At 40.3% G+C, this 14,254-nt stretch overlaps 1 protein-coding gene across 3 annotated transcripts in view; it reads right to left on the bottom strand.

Annotated features, from left to right (window-relative positions):
• The window catches only part of hm13 (histocompatibility (minor) 13), a 64,283-nt gene that overhangs the window by 22,711 nt on the left and 27,318 nt on the right, over positions 1 to 14,254 (bottom strand). For all 3 annotated transcript variants that reach the window (XM_069884294.1, XM_069884295.1, XM_069884296.1), the window contains exons 6-9: positions 13,260 to 13,385; positions 10,949 to 11,006; positions 2,634 to 2,717; positions 627 to 663 (exon numbers count right to left, since the gene is read on the bottom strand). In XM_069884294.1, the coding sequence (XP_069740395.1) occupies positions 627 to 663; positions 2,634 to 2,717; positions 10,949 to 11,006; positions 13,260 to 13,385 (305 nt within the window). The remainder of the gene's footprint in view (positions 1 to 626; positions 664 to 2,633; positions 2,718 to 10,948; positions 11,007 to 13,259; positions 13,386 to 14,254) is intronic.

The following is a 14,254-nucleotide window of genomic DNA, read 5'->3' as shown; positions in this document are numbered from 1 at the left end:
ACACAATCCTTGCAAATATGCAATGTCTGATTAAAACTGAGGTAGGTAACTTTACTCTTAACATTCACCACATGGCCAAAATGCCAATGAATGGGATGTCGCGATCAGCATAGCAGCTAGTGCAACACTATTACAGCGCCAACAACCCGGGTTCACATCCGGCACTGTCTGAGGAATTTGTACGTTCACCCCATGTCTGCGTGTTCCATCCAGGTGTTCGGGTTTCATTGTAACCTTGAAAAACATACAGGGGATTGTAGGTCAATTGATGTATTTGGGGGTACGGGCTCAAGGGCTGGAAGGGCCTGTTACCGTGGTATATGTCTAAACAAAATACCACACTACATATAGATACAGTTCTAGATTTAAAAAGGAAAATGAAAAGTGCAAAGGAATGTAGGATAAGTTTTTTTTTAAAGTTTGAAAATTTAACCATACTGTACTTTCAGACATTATCAGAATAATTATTCCAAATAACCAGAAATAGCTTTCATTAATTTTTGTACTTATACACTATCTCCCTTGAACCACAAATTTCTTTAATGCCTCTACACTAGTTAATTAGTGCTGATATTGATTCAGAATCAACATTATCGAATTGTTACTCACATCTCCAAGCAGCTTACCTCACATCAAAACGAAGCAAAAGGGCAATGAAGATACCTACATTTAGAAAAGAAAAATTAAATGTACTTCGTTCCAGTCAGATTGCACGGAATTGTCATAACGATGGAAATGAGTTCTACATTTCAGTCACTCTAATTAGTAGACACATTTCTCTGAGATACCCTTTTGGATCTATCACGAGAACATAATGTGCCTTATCAAACTGCCATTTTGGATGCACACTGGGTATCATATCCTCCAACATGGAAGTTTTATTTTCTTGCAACACAGAGCACAAAGTCTGTAGCCTGCGACGTGAAGGTACCTTATGTTGTTGGGTGCTCTTCACTCAGCTGTATTAAATGGATAAAGCACGCCAGGCAAAGATGTGGTAAATGTGTTCTACTAAAGGATTAGGTGCATTCATATGGAAGAGAGGAGGGAATACACATTCCCAGGAGAGGTAGGACATCTTGGATCCCTTCCCCCAGGGAAAGGCTGAATGTATCTGTCTCTTGTTCAGTTTAGATAAGTGGGATTTCATCCCTTTAACGTTCAGCTACGCTCAGCTGCACCCCAGCTATTGCATGGTCTCACAACAATATTCACAACAGAATCTGAGAATACTTAATTTGTCAGTCTCCCTCACAATGGCAGTGTTGAGGAGAGGAGCAAAAGATTCCAGAAAAGGACTGGCAATTTGACACGAAGAATCTGTTCTGCAGCTGTGAGATTCAGGAAAACAGATTTAAGAATGGGACTGGAGGTTCGAGAAATATGTTTTGCATGCATGCCTTTTCTTCCTTTTGGGCAAGGTCGTTGAGAGATGGAGCCACAACACCAGAAATGGAAGGGAGGAGCAAATCTTGGAAGAAAGCAATTCCAAAATTAGGTTAACATTCGTTTTGCTCATCATGCCTATGGAATGCTGCAAGACCGCCTGAGTTCCTCCAGCATTTACGGTGTGTTTTTACTGCAATCACAGCATCTGCAAACTTTTGTGTTTCAAATTGCAAAGGGCTCAGTGAGTCAAGCAGCAGATGTGGAATGAAAGGAATGATTAACATTTCAGGACAAGATCCTTCACCGGATTCCAGATCTGAGCATCCAAATTTTTCTGCATCTCCAAGCTGATGCTAAGGTTGTTCCTGATAGCTACATGATATAGGTGGCGCTGTATCTTGCTTCATACAAAGAATTCCCAATCACTGGATGAACTTTCCCCATGTACAATCAAATCATCTCTTATAATCATCATGGCCTCTCACTTTCCTTCGTCCTTTTTCGTCTATTGAATCACCATTGGTAGCCTTATTCTCTGGCCTGGTATCATACTTGTCAAATTTTTCTAAAGTCAAACAACCAGAGGTATGCTGACTTCAAAACTACCAATGAATTTTTCAGATGCGATGCACCTTGGAGGAAATCTGCCCTCATAGCCTTTATGTGATCCTAGGCCTACAGAAACATGGCAGACTCTTGGGCAGTGCAGTTAGCGTAACACTGTTACAGCACCAGCAATTGGGACAGGGGTTAGAATCCTGCGCTGTCTATAAAGAGTTTGTACATTCTCCCCATGTCTGTGTGTTGTTGGTTAATTAGGTGTAGTTGGGCACAGGCTCATGGGCCAAAATTTAAACCTCCTCTGAGACAATATAGCATACCACTCTGTTCAGGAATAATTAAAGATAGGCAATAATTGATGGCCACATCATCAATGCCCATACTTTAAAACGTTAACAAGTAATCAACACATTACAACTAGTGAACGTCAAACCTCTACTTTAATCGTCTTTCACATCAAACTGGCAACTGGGCCCAATGTCGCATCAACGATGATACTCTGGAATGATTCAAGAGGCATCATAAAATGAGATGTGACAAGAAATGCTGAAGGAAGATAATCTAATTCAGACACCCATTAAAATCGAATTGGATGCCAACACATTTAGGGCAAATGTCCAGAGCATGTGCTCAGTTAAAGAGCAGTTAAAAAGATTGGATCCTCTTCATGAAAGTTCACTTACCTGGAATGACAATATCCCCCAAGCCAAGCATTGCAAAGTTATTGGCTGCGAGTCCTTTCTCGAGAAGATCTTGAGGAAACACCACTAAACAAACAATAAATAGTAAATATATTGTTATCCAATGCCAATAGAGAAGAGGTAAGCCAAGGAGATGTTTAATCTTGAAATAGAAAGCTCAGGACGCAGAGGGGGGAAAAAAAAAGATAATTTTTCCCCAACATCACGTCTCCAAGCAGGGTCAGGTAAAATTAAAATATTGTATGCATGTATTAGAGTAAAACGATTGAGGTGATGCTCGCTTTTTCCCCTCAACACCCATCTTCCCCTCACTTACAGCTGTACAAGATGTTGGTGAGACTGTACTTGGGGAACATTGTGCGCAGTTCTGGTCAATTTGCAAGAGGAAGGATAGCATCAAACTGAAAAGAGCGCTGAAAAGGTTTATGAGAATGTTATCAGGACAGGAGGGGCTTTAGTTGTTTGGAGAACATTTTCTCTCAAGCAAAGGAGGCTGAGAGATGACCTTATAGAAGTTTATATCATGAGGGGCATGGATAAGGTGAATGGTCACAGTCTTTATTGCAGAGTCAAAAACTAGAGGACATAGGTTTAAGACAGTGGTTTCAAACTTTTTTCCACTCACATACCACCACCTTAAGTAATTCCTATGCCATAGGTGCTCTGTGATTAGTAAGGGATTGCTTAAGGTGGGATGTGAGTGGGAAGGGAATGTTGAGAATCACTGCTCGAGACCCAATTGTTACTGAAATATTTTGCTTGAGAAAAATTGTCATTGGTCCATTTCCTTTGGAGTTATAAAACTGTGCACATAATGAAACAATTAGGTACGATTAAAACAGTAGTTTTCAAACTTTTTCTTTCCACTCACATTAAGTAATCCTTTACTAATCATAGAGCACTTATGGCATAGGGATTGCTTAAGGTGGTTTGCAAATGGAAGAAAAAGTTTGAAAACCAGTAGTTTAAGGTAAGAGATGCAAGATTTAAAGGGACCCAAAGGGCACTTTGCTCCACAGATATGTGGAATAAGCTTTCAGGGGAAACTGTAGAGAGATCCCATTGTTTAAAACATTATTTAGACAGGTAATTGAATAGAAAAGGGTGATAGGGAGATGGCCCATACACAGGCAAATGGCAGCTCAGGTCAGCTTTTGGGCCAGCATGGATGAGTTGGGGTAAAGGAGGCATTTCCATGCCATATAACTCTATGACAACCATTTCACACACACAATGCCCATCTTTGAGGTCTAACCACAATGAATGACTTGGGAAAATAGTCAGAGAATTATTAGCACCTGCACATTCTGCTCAAACCACAATCCAACATCTTTAGTTGAACCAGTGAGAAATATAGCAGCAGGGGTGGCCCATTTTTTAAAAAAAAACAACTATTTGCAATGTTTTAGGTACATTCCAAAGCCAGATTATAAAAACAGAGCAGCTGGGATGTCCTGCAGCCTACGTCAGGAATGTTTGCTTTTGTGTATCTCATTCCAGTTCGTGCTGTGCAGTGTGCTATCACCCAACCGCAGGCCATCTGGAATCCAACCACCAGCCAGGGTAGCGCTGACAGTTTCCGATTTCTGTGCTCAAAGCAGCTGCTCTGGTAAGCAGCAGGCTAGCAGCTTGGCCAAATGGATCACAAACAAGGATGGTTCATAAACAGTCATTTTCTTTCTGCTTTCAGAGGAAAACAGAGGTTCCCAAATGTTGCTGCAAAACTCAAAACCTTTGAGTACATTTATGTTTATACCATTTATCACAATTCATATTTTAAAGATGTAGAACTACAGAAAAAGTAATATGAAACTGAACGATTAAAAATTCCTCAGTACATCCCCACTGAGAAATAGTGAGAGATTAAGAATGCAGTAAGAGTGCCTTCTGACGCAGATATAACACAGAACAGTACAGCTGAGGAACAAGCCCATGATGCCAATTTAATCTTATCCTATCTGCCTGATGAATGGCCCAGGCCTTTCAATTCCGATGGATTCTGTGTGACCTGCTGAGTTTCTCCAGCACATTTGTGTATTGCTCCCATCTGCTGCTTCTGGTCCCCGCCTGTTTTAACTAAATGCTTCTGAAATACTGGTTCTCCCACTTCCCCGGCAGCATTTTCCAGGCACCTAACACGCAGGTTGACAACTTGTTCGGCACAGAAAAGTTGGGCCAAAAGATCTGCTTGCATGTTTAATATTGCTCTAGCAGACTCTAATAAAATCTTGCCTTGTAAATATCCTTTAAATATTTGCCTCCTCACCTTCAACTTGTGCTAATATTTGACATTTCAACTTTTATAATTTTATATTCATGTCAAGATTCCATTTCCTGTCCTTATAATAAAACAGTCATATTACATGAAAATACTTTTGCCTGCTGAAAGGCAGACAGATTCGTCACCAGCAGAAATTGCCTGAAGCGCCTCTTACAGTCAAAGAACAAGAAGCAAAAGAGAGTCGTCATCTCCCCACCCCCCCCCCCCAACCGAGTCACCGGTCGGTGTCTGTACATTTACCTTCAGCGCTTCTGCAGGCTCCGCAGTCACACAGAGTACAGTCCAAAACATTTACAATAAATTAGAAAGGCCAAAAAAAGGCACGAAGAGGCTTTGGCAGGCAAAGTAAAAATAAATCCAAAGGGTTTCTATAGGTACATTAAAAGTAAAAGATTAGTAAGGGATAAAATTGGACCCCTTGTAGATAGCGAGGGAAGGCTGAGTGAGAAGTCAGAGGAAATGGGGGAAATTTTGAATGATTTCTTTGCCTCGGTATTCACTAGGGAAAAAAATATTGTACCAGTTGAAGTAAAGAAAAATAGTGGGGAGGTCATGAATCATTTAAGGATAACCGAGGAGGTAGTGATGGCAGTGTTAAAAAAGATAAAGGTGGACAAATCTCTGGGTCCAGACAAAGTATTCCCAAGGACACTCAGGGAGGCTAGTGTACAGATAGTGGGGCCATTAACAGAGATATTTAGGATGTCACTGGCCACAGGGGTAGTGCCAAAGGATTGGAGGGTGGCGCATGTGGTTCCGTTGTTTAAGAAGGGGTCCAAATGTAAACCTAGGAATTATAGGCCCGTGAGTCTGACGTCTGTGGTGGGCAAGTTGATGGAAAGTGTTCTGAGGGATGGTATTTACAAATATTTGGAGGTACAGAGATTGATAGGGAGTAATCAGCATGGTTTTGTCAGGGGTAGATCATGCTTGACAAACCTGATTGAGTTTTTCGAGGGGGTTACAAAAAAGGTTGATGAAAGGAAAGCTGTGGATGTTGTCTATTTAGACTTTAGTAAAGCTTTTGACAAACTTCCCCACAGGAGGTTAGGAAAAAAGGTGGAGGCATTAGGTATAAATAAGGAGATAGTGAAATGGATTCAACAATGGTTGGATGGGAGGTGTCAGGGAGTAGTGGTAGAAAATTGTTTGTCCAATTGGAGGCCGGTGACTAGTGGAGTTCCTCAGGGATCGGTCCTGGGTCCACTATTGTTTGTTATATTGTTTGTTATATATATTAACGATCTGGAAGTAGGCATGGAGAATTGGATAAGCAAGTTTGCGGATGATATAAAGATTGGTGGTGTTGTGGACAGTGAGGAAGATTACCATAGATTAAAAGGTGATTTAGGAAGGCTGGAGGTGTGGGCTGAGAAATGGCTGATGGAATTTAATACAGATAAGCGTGAGGTGTTACATTTTGGAAAGGCAAATCTAAATAGGTCATATGAATTAAATGGTAGGCTACTGAGATGTGCAGAGCAACAAAGGGATTTAGGAGTTATGGTAAATAGTACCCTCAAGGCAGATACTCAGGTAGATGGTGTGGTGAAGAAGGCATTTGGAATGTTGCCCTTCATAAATCGGAGTATTGAATTCAAGAGTAGGGAGGATATGATGAAATTGTACAAGGCATTGGTGATGCCAAATTTGGAGTACTGTGTACAGTTTTGGTCACCAAATTATAGGAAAGATATAAACAAAATAGAGAGAGTGCAGAGAAGGTTCACGAGAATGTCATCAAATTATAGGAAAGATATAAACAAAATAGAGAGAGTGCAGAGAAGGTTCACGAGAATGTTGACAGGATTTCAGGGTCTGAGTTACAGGGAAAGGTTGAGCAGACTGGGGCTTTTTTTTCTGGAGCGTAGAAGATTGAGAGGGGACTTGATAGAGGTGTTTAAAATTTTAAAAGGGACAGAGAGAGTAAATGTGGATAGGCTTTTTCAATTAAGAGTGGGGGAGATTCAAACTAGAGGGCATGGTTTAAGATTGAAGGGGGAAAATTATAAGGGGAACATGAGGGGAAATTTCTTTATGCAAAGGGTGGTAGGGATGTGGAATGAGCTTCTGGCAGACGTGGTTGAGGCGGGATCATTGGTTACATTTAAGGATAGACTGGATAGTTACATGGAGAGAAGAGGACTGGAGGGGTATAGACCGGGTGCTGGTCAGTGGGACTAGGAGGGTGGGGATTTGTTACAGCATGGACTAGTATGACCAAATTGGCCTGTTCTGTGCTGTAAGTGGTTATATGGTTATATTTACATGGAGAGGAGAGGACTGGAGGGGTATGGACCGGGTGCTGGTCAGTGGGACTAGGAGGGTGGGGATTTGTTACAGCATGGACTAGTAGGACTGAACTGGCCTGTTCTGTGCTGTAAGTGGTTATATAGTTAACCCGAGCTCCAGATCTGAACTTCCAACACGGTCAGGAACCCTTCAGTGCCTGCAGTACCCCTTTGCATCCCGGTTCTGATGTCTGGTATCCATTCATCCAGTTTCGAGGCTATTACAGTTTTGTATAAGCCTCCTTGCTCCCAACAAAAAACAATCCAAGTTTGTCCAACCTTTACTAATGGCTAACTCTCCAATCCAGTCACCATTTCTTCTGCATGCTCTCCATACCTTCCACATCCTTCCTGTAATGCAGTGACTAGAATACACCAAATGTACCCCAACTGATGTTTTACACATAGCCACATGACTTGCTAGCTTTTATACTTAATGTCCCAACCTATGAAGGAAGGCTTGTCACATGCTGTCTTCACCACACTATCCATTTGTGCTGCATCTTTCAGGGTACTATAATCTTACATCCCAAGATCCCTTTGTAATCAATGTTCCTAACGTGCTCTTGCCTTTCTCTTCCCAAAGTGCATCACCTCATACTTATCCAAATTAAGCTCAAACTGTCATTTCACTGTCCATATTTTCAATTGACCTACTTCCTGCTGTATCCTTTGACAATCTTATTCAATTATCAAAATTTTACCAATTTATGTCACCTGCAAAATTGCTAATCAGACCATCTATTTTTTCCATCCAAATCTTTCATACTTATCACAGAGGTCCCAACATTGACTCCTGCAGAACACCACCAATCAAAACATCCATCCTTTGTTTTCTACGACCAAGCCAAGGTTGAATACAATCTACCAACTCATTGTACATCCCACACAAATTAAACTTTTATATCAGGCTACCATGAGCAACCTTGTCTAAATACTTCGACAAGTTGCACGTAAGCATCAACCAGCATCCTATCATCCAAAAGTTGAATCAAGTTTTTGAGACATGACCTCCCCCACACAAAGCCACATTGGTGTACCGGGTTTCAGCACCAGGATGCAAGAGTGGTGCAGGCTCACTGATCATGTCAGAGGTGTGCATCTGGCACTGTTTTTGAACTGAAGGCTGAGGAGGCTGCAGAAGCTCTGGAGGTGAATCCATTGATATTCAGTGACTCGGGAGGTCGGGTGGAAGAATTCCCTTTTGCTTCTGTTTCTATGGCTATAAGGGCCACTGGGCAATTTCTGCTGAGAGAAAATCTTTGTCTGCCTTATGGTGGTCAAAAGAAAATTTTGTGTAAATCATATTTTGTTTTATTATAGGTCAATAAAATAATCATGAATAGCTTGAACAGACGATTTCGAACAAGCTCTAAATGCAAGTAAATAATGTCTAAGAATTTTCTCCGATCTACCTACTGATAAAAGGCACGAAGCCTAAACATTTGGATGTTGAAGGAATTGTTTTCAAACAAAACCAGCACTCACTAATCATTTTCACTAAATTGCTGACCTGTTCTTTCTCCCGGAGTTTTATTAAATTCAATTATCCAGTTAAAAATATTCTGTCCATAGTTGGATTCCATGTTCAGTCTTGTGACAATCTATCCTTTGTTCTAAAACATTAAGTGAACACATGCATTTATATCGTCTTTCATATCCTATCAAGAAGACCCAAAATATTGTTTTTTTTTTAAACCAGGAAAAACGACAGCCAACAAAATGTTATAGGACCTTGCTACATAGATAGACTACAGGCTTTGATCTTGTAATGGGTACAAATACTGGCCAGAACATCGAAAAATTCCCTCATTACACTCAAAGCAACACATATCTATGTTAGAGAATAGCTGCATCTTTAGTTTAAAAAGGTCTTCAAAAAAGTGGCACTTCCAATAGTGTCCAGGGATTCAACCAATGCAGGCTCTTAGAAATAAGTTTAACTTGCCAGAGATACAAACTTGTCATGGTTAGCCCCAGTATGTGTGAGACAAATGGCAAATTCATAAACAGGGAATTAAATATTTATGCACAGTCCAGGAATAAAAGACCAATTCATTCAAAAACACACTGATTTTCTTCTTCACATTTGGACCTATAGTCATAGAAAGTGATTTATTCTGCTGCCATGTCCTCTTTCACCTCTTGGCACAGCCATTATTTTCATGTCTGGCAGACTGTAATAGCAAGAGCATACTTTGCTCACTCAAAGAGGTGCACTTGCCAAGTGTCTGCAGAAATCAAGAGGGTGTAGGAGCTTAATTTACAGCACACCACAAGACAAAAATTATTGGGCCCAGCAAAATTTTACAAACCTTTGGGGAAATGTGATTTTTAAAAAAAAAGGCAGATTTTAAATTCAAGAATAAGATTGAACTGCAGTGCAGTGGGGCACAGCTCCCTCTCGTGGATGCACGTTGAACAACAAAAAGAAATGCTCTTGGGAAATCCATCCAATCATCACCTCAAAAATCAAATTCTAATAACTTATTGTTTCCTGATAAACAGATACCTTAAACTGACTAGTTGTGTATGAATTTTAGTGAAACAGAGGTATGATCTGCATCGGTGGCTGTTAGCAATGAATTATTGACTGTTATATATTTGTCACTGGTTAACAGGAGTTTTAATGTGGACTCCAATTATCAAGTGAAAATAATATGGGCACTTAGCAGAATGTTTATACCTTACAAGATTTATAGACTTTGGTTTATTTACAATTAAAAGGGAGAGGCTTATTTCACCTTGAGCATCACAGAGTGATAATTTGAAGTTTGTCAGATTAGACAGAGTCCTGGTAGACTAATACACGACAGAAGAATCACAGACAAACCTGACCTTTTCCTTCCCATACACACAATTTCTAGTCAGATCCAAAGGGAAAAAAGGTGAAAGGTGGGTGGAAACGCTGCCGGATATTAATTTGAAACTGGCACCACATACTGAAAAAAAAAATACCCTGCAAAGTGGAGAACAACTTTTGCCTTCAAATGCAAAGAATGCTACTTCATGTTTCAATCTTATTTACTTTTATATGAACCATTTTAAAGAACAGGATCAATGTATCTCAACACTGATAAAGAAGATACAGAGTCAGCTATGCAACCAGCAATCTAAATATGATGATTGGTTATGAAACCGTGAATGTTAGAGAATGTTAAGACACCTTTAGTTTACAAAGTTTGCTAAACTCAGTAAACTTTAAACTCATTTTAACTACGTCAGCAATTCCTTAAATCAGACTCGAGTTTTAACCCAGTGCTGCAATTATCATTCTATAGAATAGCACCTTTGGGGATTGGTTGATGAGGGAATTTAAGGGTTGCTTGAGATTGTGTGGATTGCCAAACTAACTGTTAGGTGGTGGTGGCAAAAATGAATCACCGACATCTCAGGCTTGAGCCCTTCATCAAGGTACGTTGAAGTTACCTTGATGAAGGTTTCAAGCTCAAAATCTCGGAGATGTATCTTTACCTCTGCTATATAAAGGACACTGTTTATCCTGCTGAGTTTCTCCAGCGTTGCGTTTTTGCAGTCAAAGGTAGTATGCGTGTAATAGTGGATCACCTAAATCTTTCCCTAAAAATTGTTCCCAAGTTTGACTATTACAGGGGGTATATGTGATTTTTTTTGCCGGTTGCTTGAATTCTGGATAACAGGGATTTTACTGTAGATATTATCATCATAATCTCCACTTGTTAAGGAAATGTTACCTTGGTACTTACATTTAATTGGTGCTTCAAATGATTTGGCAACAGTTACCATGACATTGGTACCAAACACCTGTAAACAGATTTAAAGAGTGCATTAAGTATTCAGAATTACAATTTTCTTTCAGGAGGATTTAATGCACCTTGCTACTGCCCCTTTAGCGCAAAAGGACTGTCTGCACGATTGCAGTTATTTTTCTTTGCTCGAAGATCACAGTCAATATCATCTATCTTGTGTATTTGTGTTTTATGATTAAGATTGCAGCTATTATTATTTTTCTTAAAGCAAGAATGTACATTGTAGAATGTATCAGAGAATAAACTTTTTGCCATCATTATTCCTTTTGCCAACCCAATTCAAAAGAACAAGGTGACACTGAATTTGGAATAGTTAGATTGGCGTATTAAAAAAATAGAGCATTTGCATAACACATGTAACTATAATGCATCTAACTAGAAAAAAACATGTAATGTTAAAAACATTAACACAATGTTTAAAAATCTTTGCCTTTGTTCAGCAGAGATTGCAGTAAAAAGGCAAGGCTGTAGTTTTTACTACAATCACAGCATCTGCAGGCTTTCATGTTTCTCACAGCAGAGATTGTTCCAAGGAGCTCCAGCATCTTATTGGAGGTCTGCCGCATGTCAAATTGGAAGGAGAAATTAACCAAACTAGGTGTTCATGCATTTTGCACCCCCCAATATTTAAGACTACTCAGAAATTACAAGGCACCTACATAATAGTTATTACAGGCCCTGAACAAAAATCATTTAATTTGGTGCAATTAACCTGTAATGCAATAAATGAAAATATAATTTGGCTCCACAAAAGAAATGATCCACAACTAGTCTCCCCCATGTGATCTTAAACTTAGGCCTTGAACTCGGACATGGATGATGGATTAACACTGGCACCCACTAGTTAAAATTTTGTAGGTTCCAGTGCAAGTACAAAAAGTCCAGGTTAACATTTGAATGTAGTATTCTGGGTTTGCTACACTGCTTGTGATGTTGTCAGATGAGATGTGATCCAAGGCACTGGTTTCCATCAAGGAATACAAGATACACATGGCATTATTTCAAAGAATAAGGGTGTTAGTTTCCCCACAGTGTGCCAAGCAACATTCATCTCATCGTTACCACGTCACATAATGCCCAAGAGCTATCAAGAATTCCAGCAGTTATTTCAAATTTCCATGACTAGGTGGGCTCTAGGCAGATGAACTGGGATATGAAAACATTTGTCAGCAAAGCCACATCTATAATTCAGCCAAAGAGAATTTGGTTCCATTTGTACAGATGATTATTTTAGTTTTGAAAACCCAAGATGACTCAAGGTTTGCTGTAAATTAAGAGATTAGGCCTATCTGCTCAAAACTGAGGGTAGATGCAGTGTTCTCAGCAAGTCATTGCCTCAGCCATTCAGGACAGAGATGAGGATTAATTTAAAAAAAACAATAAATCTTTCAAATTCACTGCCCAAGTGGTCTGTGGAGGCTCAGCTGGAGTATATTAAAGTCAGTAGATTTTTAGATGGCCATCAAGGGAAATGGTGTTAATGCAGTAAAGTTTTGTCAGCAAAATGATAACCTTGAATGGAAGAGTGAGCACATCAGGTGGACACTGTATTCCAGGTTACATGTTTTTATGTTCTAAAACCACTAATTAAGCACATTGCTTCCATGGGCCCACCTCTAAATGAGTAGTGTACATTTTGAAAGATACTTGTTTAATGTGCCCTCTTAAACAATACATTCCCACAAATAATGAGAAGTAATTGTACTAGAAACAGAGCAGGACAACTTAAAAATGTCATTTCGGAAAACGCTTTGAAAGTACAAGGACTGCCTAAAGAAATCTCTTGGTGCCTGCCACATTGACCACCGCCAGTGGGCTGATATCACCTCAAACCGTACATCTTGGCGCCTCACAGTTCGGGGGGCAGCAACCTCCTTGGAAGAAGACCGCAGAGCCCACCTCACTGACAAAAGACAAAGGAGGAAAAACCCAACACCCAACCCCAACCCACCAATTTTCCCTTGCAACCGCTGCAACCATGTCTGCCTGTCCCGCATCGGACTTGTCAACCACAAACGAGCTTGCAGCTAACGTGGACATTACCCCTCCATAAATCTTCGTCTGCGAAGCCAAGCCAAAGAAAGTTAAGTTGTGAAACAGACTTTTAGCACATCCATCGCCCATTTCACCCAAAAGGTCTGGCCTGTGGAATTCAATTGGTGACTGCTGGCTGAAGTAAAGAAATTGACTGTTTGGTCCTTTGACCAAGCAAGAGAAACAGAATCAAGGAAGAAAGAGACACACTTACCCAGAATACATCATAGATAAAGAGCCCACCGAGGAGAATGCACCCTGTGCTTACATTGTTGAGATGCAGAAGCTCGACACCATTGAGAGCAAATGCTAATCCAAACATATTGTTAGCGATCCAATGCTGTAATTGAATTGGAGGAGAATACATCACCTTCTAGAAAATGCATGAAATATCAAAACATTTGTACATTTGATTCAAACCTCCAATAAAAATGATTAATAGTCTAGACATCATCTGTCAGAGGCATTAAACAATATTTTTACCAACAAGATTAGATGCAATCAAACATGAACTTCTTTGTCAAATCTTAATATTATCATATTGGTGAACGTGACAATTTTGGAATTTGGAAGCTGCAGTAATTTCAAACCGGACAATCCAGTAATCCATCACTTACAATTGTCTACCAAGTGGTCGACCAAAATTGTTGTTATGCCCGGTGATATGCCGGACAAGCAACAGCACATCACAACCATTGGTCGAGGCTGTGGAATAAAATCGGAATCAAAATCTCCCACACAATTCTGTCCGTGATTACTGAGTAATAGAATTGTGTGGATATCAGACAAACAAACCAGAGTCTTCATAAAACATGCTCTCATGTTTAAGAGCAAGCAGTTCTGAAATTAAATGCAGAGAACAGGTTGCTAGCCGACAGTAGGGGATGGAGAGAAGAGTCACTCAAGGTGGTTTGTCAGCCAACAGGAACACAAGGCAAATGTCAGACCTTTTATAGAGTGAAAAAACGAGACCATAAAGGTGGATTCTCCACCCTTAAGCCGCAGAACTTATCATAAAGGCTAAGTGCGAGCGGCTGCAATCCCTCGTGTCGAGAGGTGAGGCAGAGCAAGCACCTGGCTAAGGGCAGGCTGATGATGTCGTCAAAACAGTGGCCGGCTTAGGGGTGAGCTGATGACGTTGCGATGACGCCCGTGACCCAGGAGCCACCATCAGGGCTCCCACGGTGATTGGTACTGGGGGTTAGCGCT

This window comes from Narcine bancroftii, chromosome 6 (assembly GCF_036971445.1).
Source record: "Narcine bancroftii isolate sNarBan1 chromosome 6, sNarBan1.hap1, whole genome shotgun sequence".
NCBI lineage: Eukaryota > Metazoa > Chordata > Chondrichthyes > Torpediniformes > Narcinidae > Narcine > Narcine bancroftii.
Note: the sequence above shows the minus strand (reverse complement) of the source record. Positions and strands in the feature narration are given on the sequence as shown.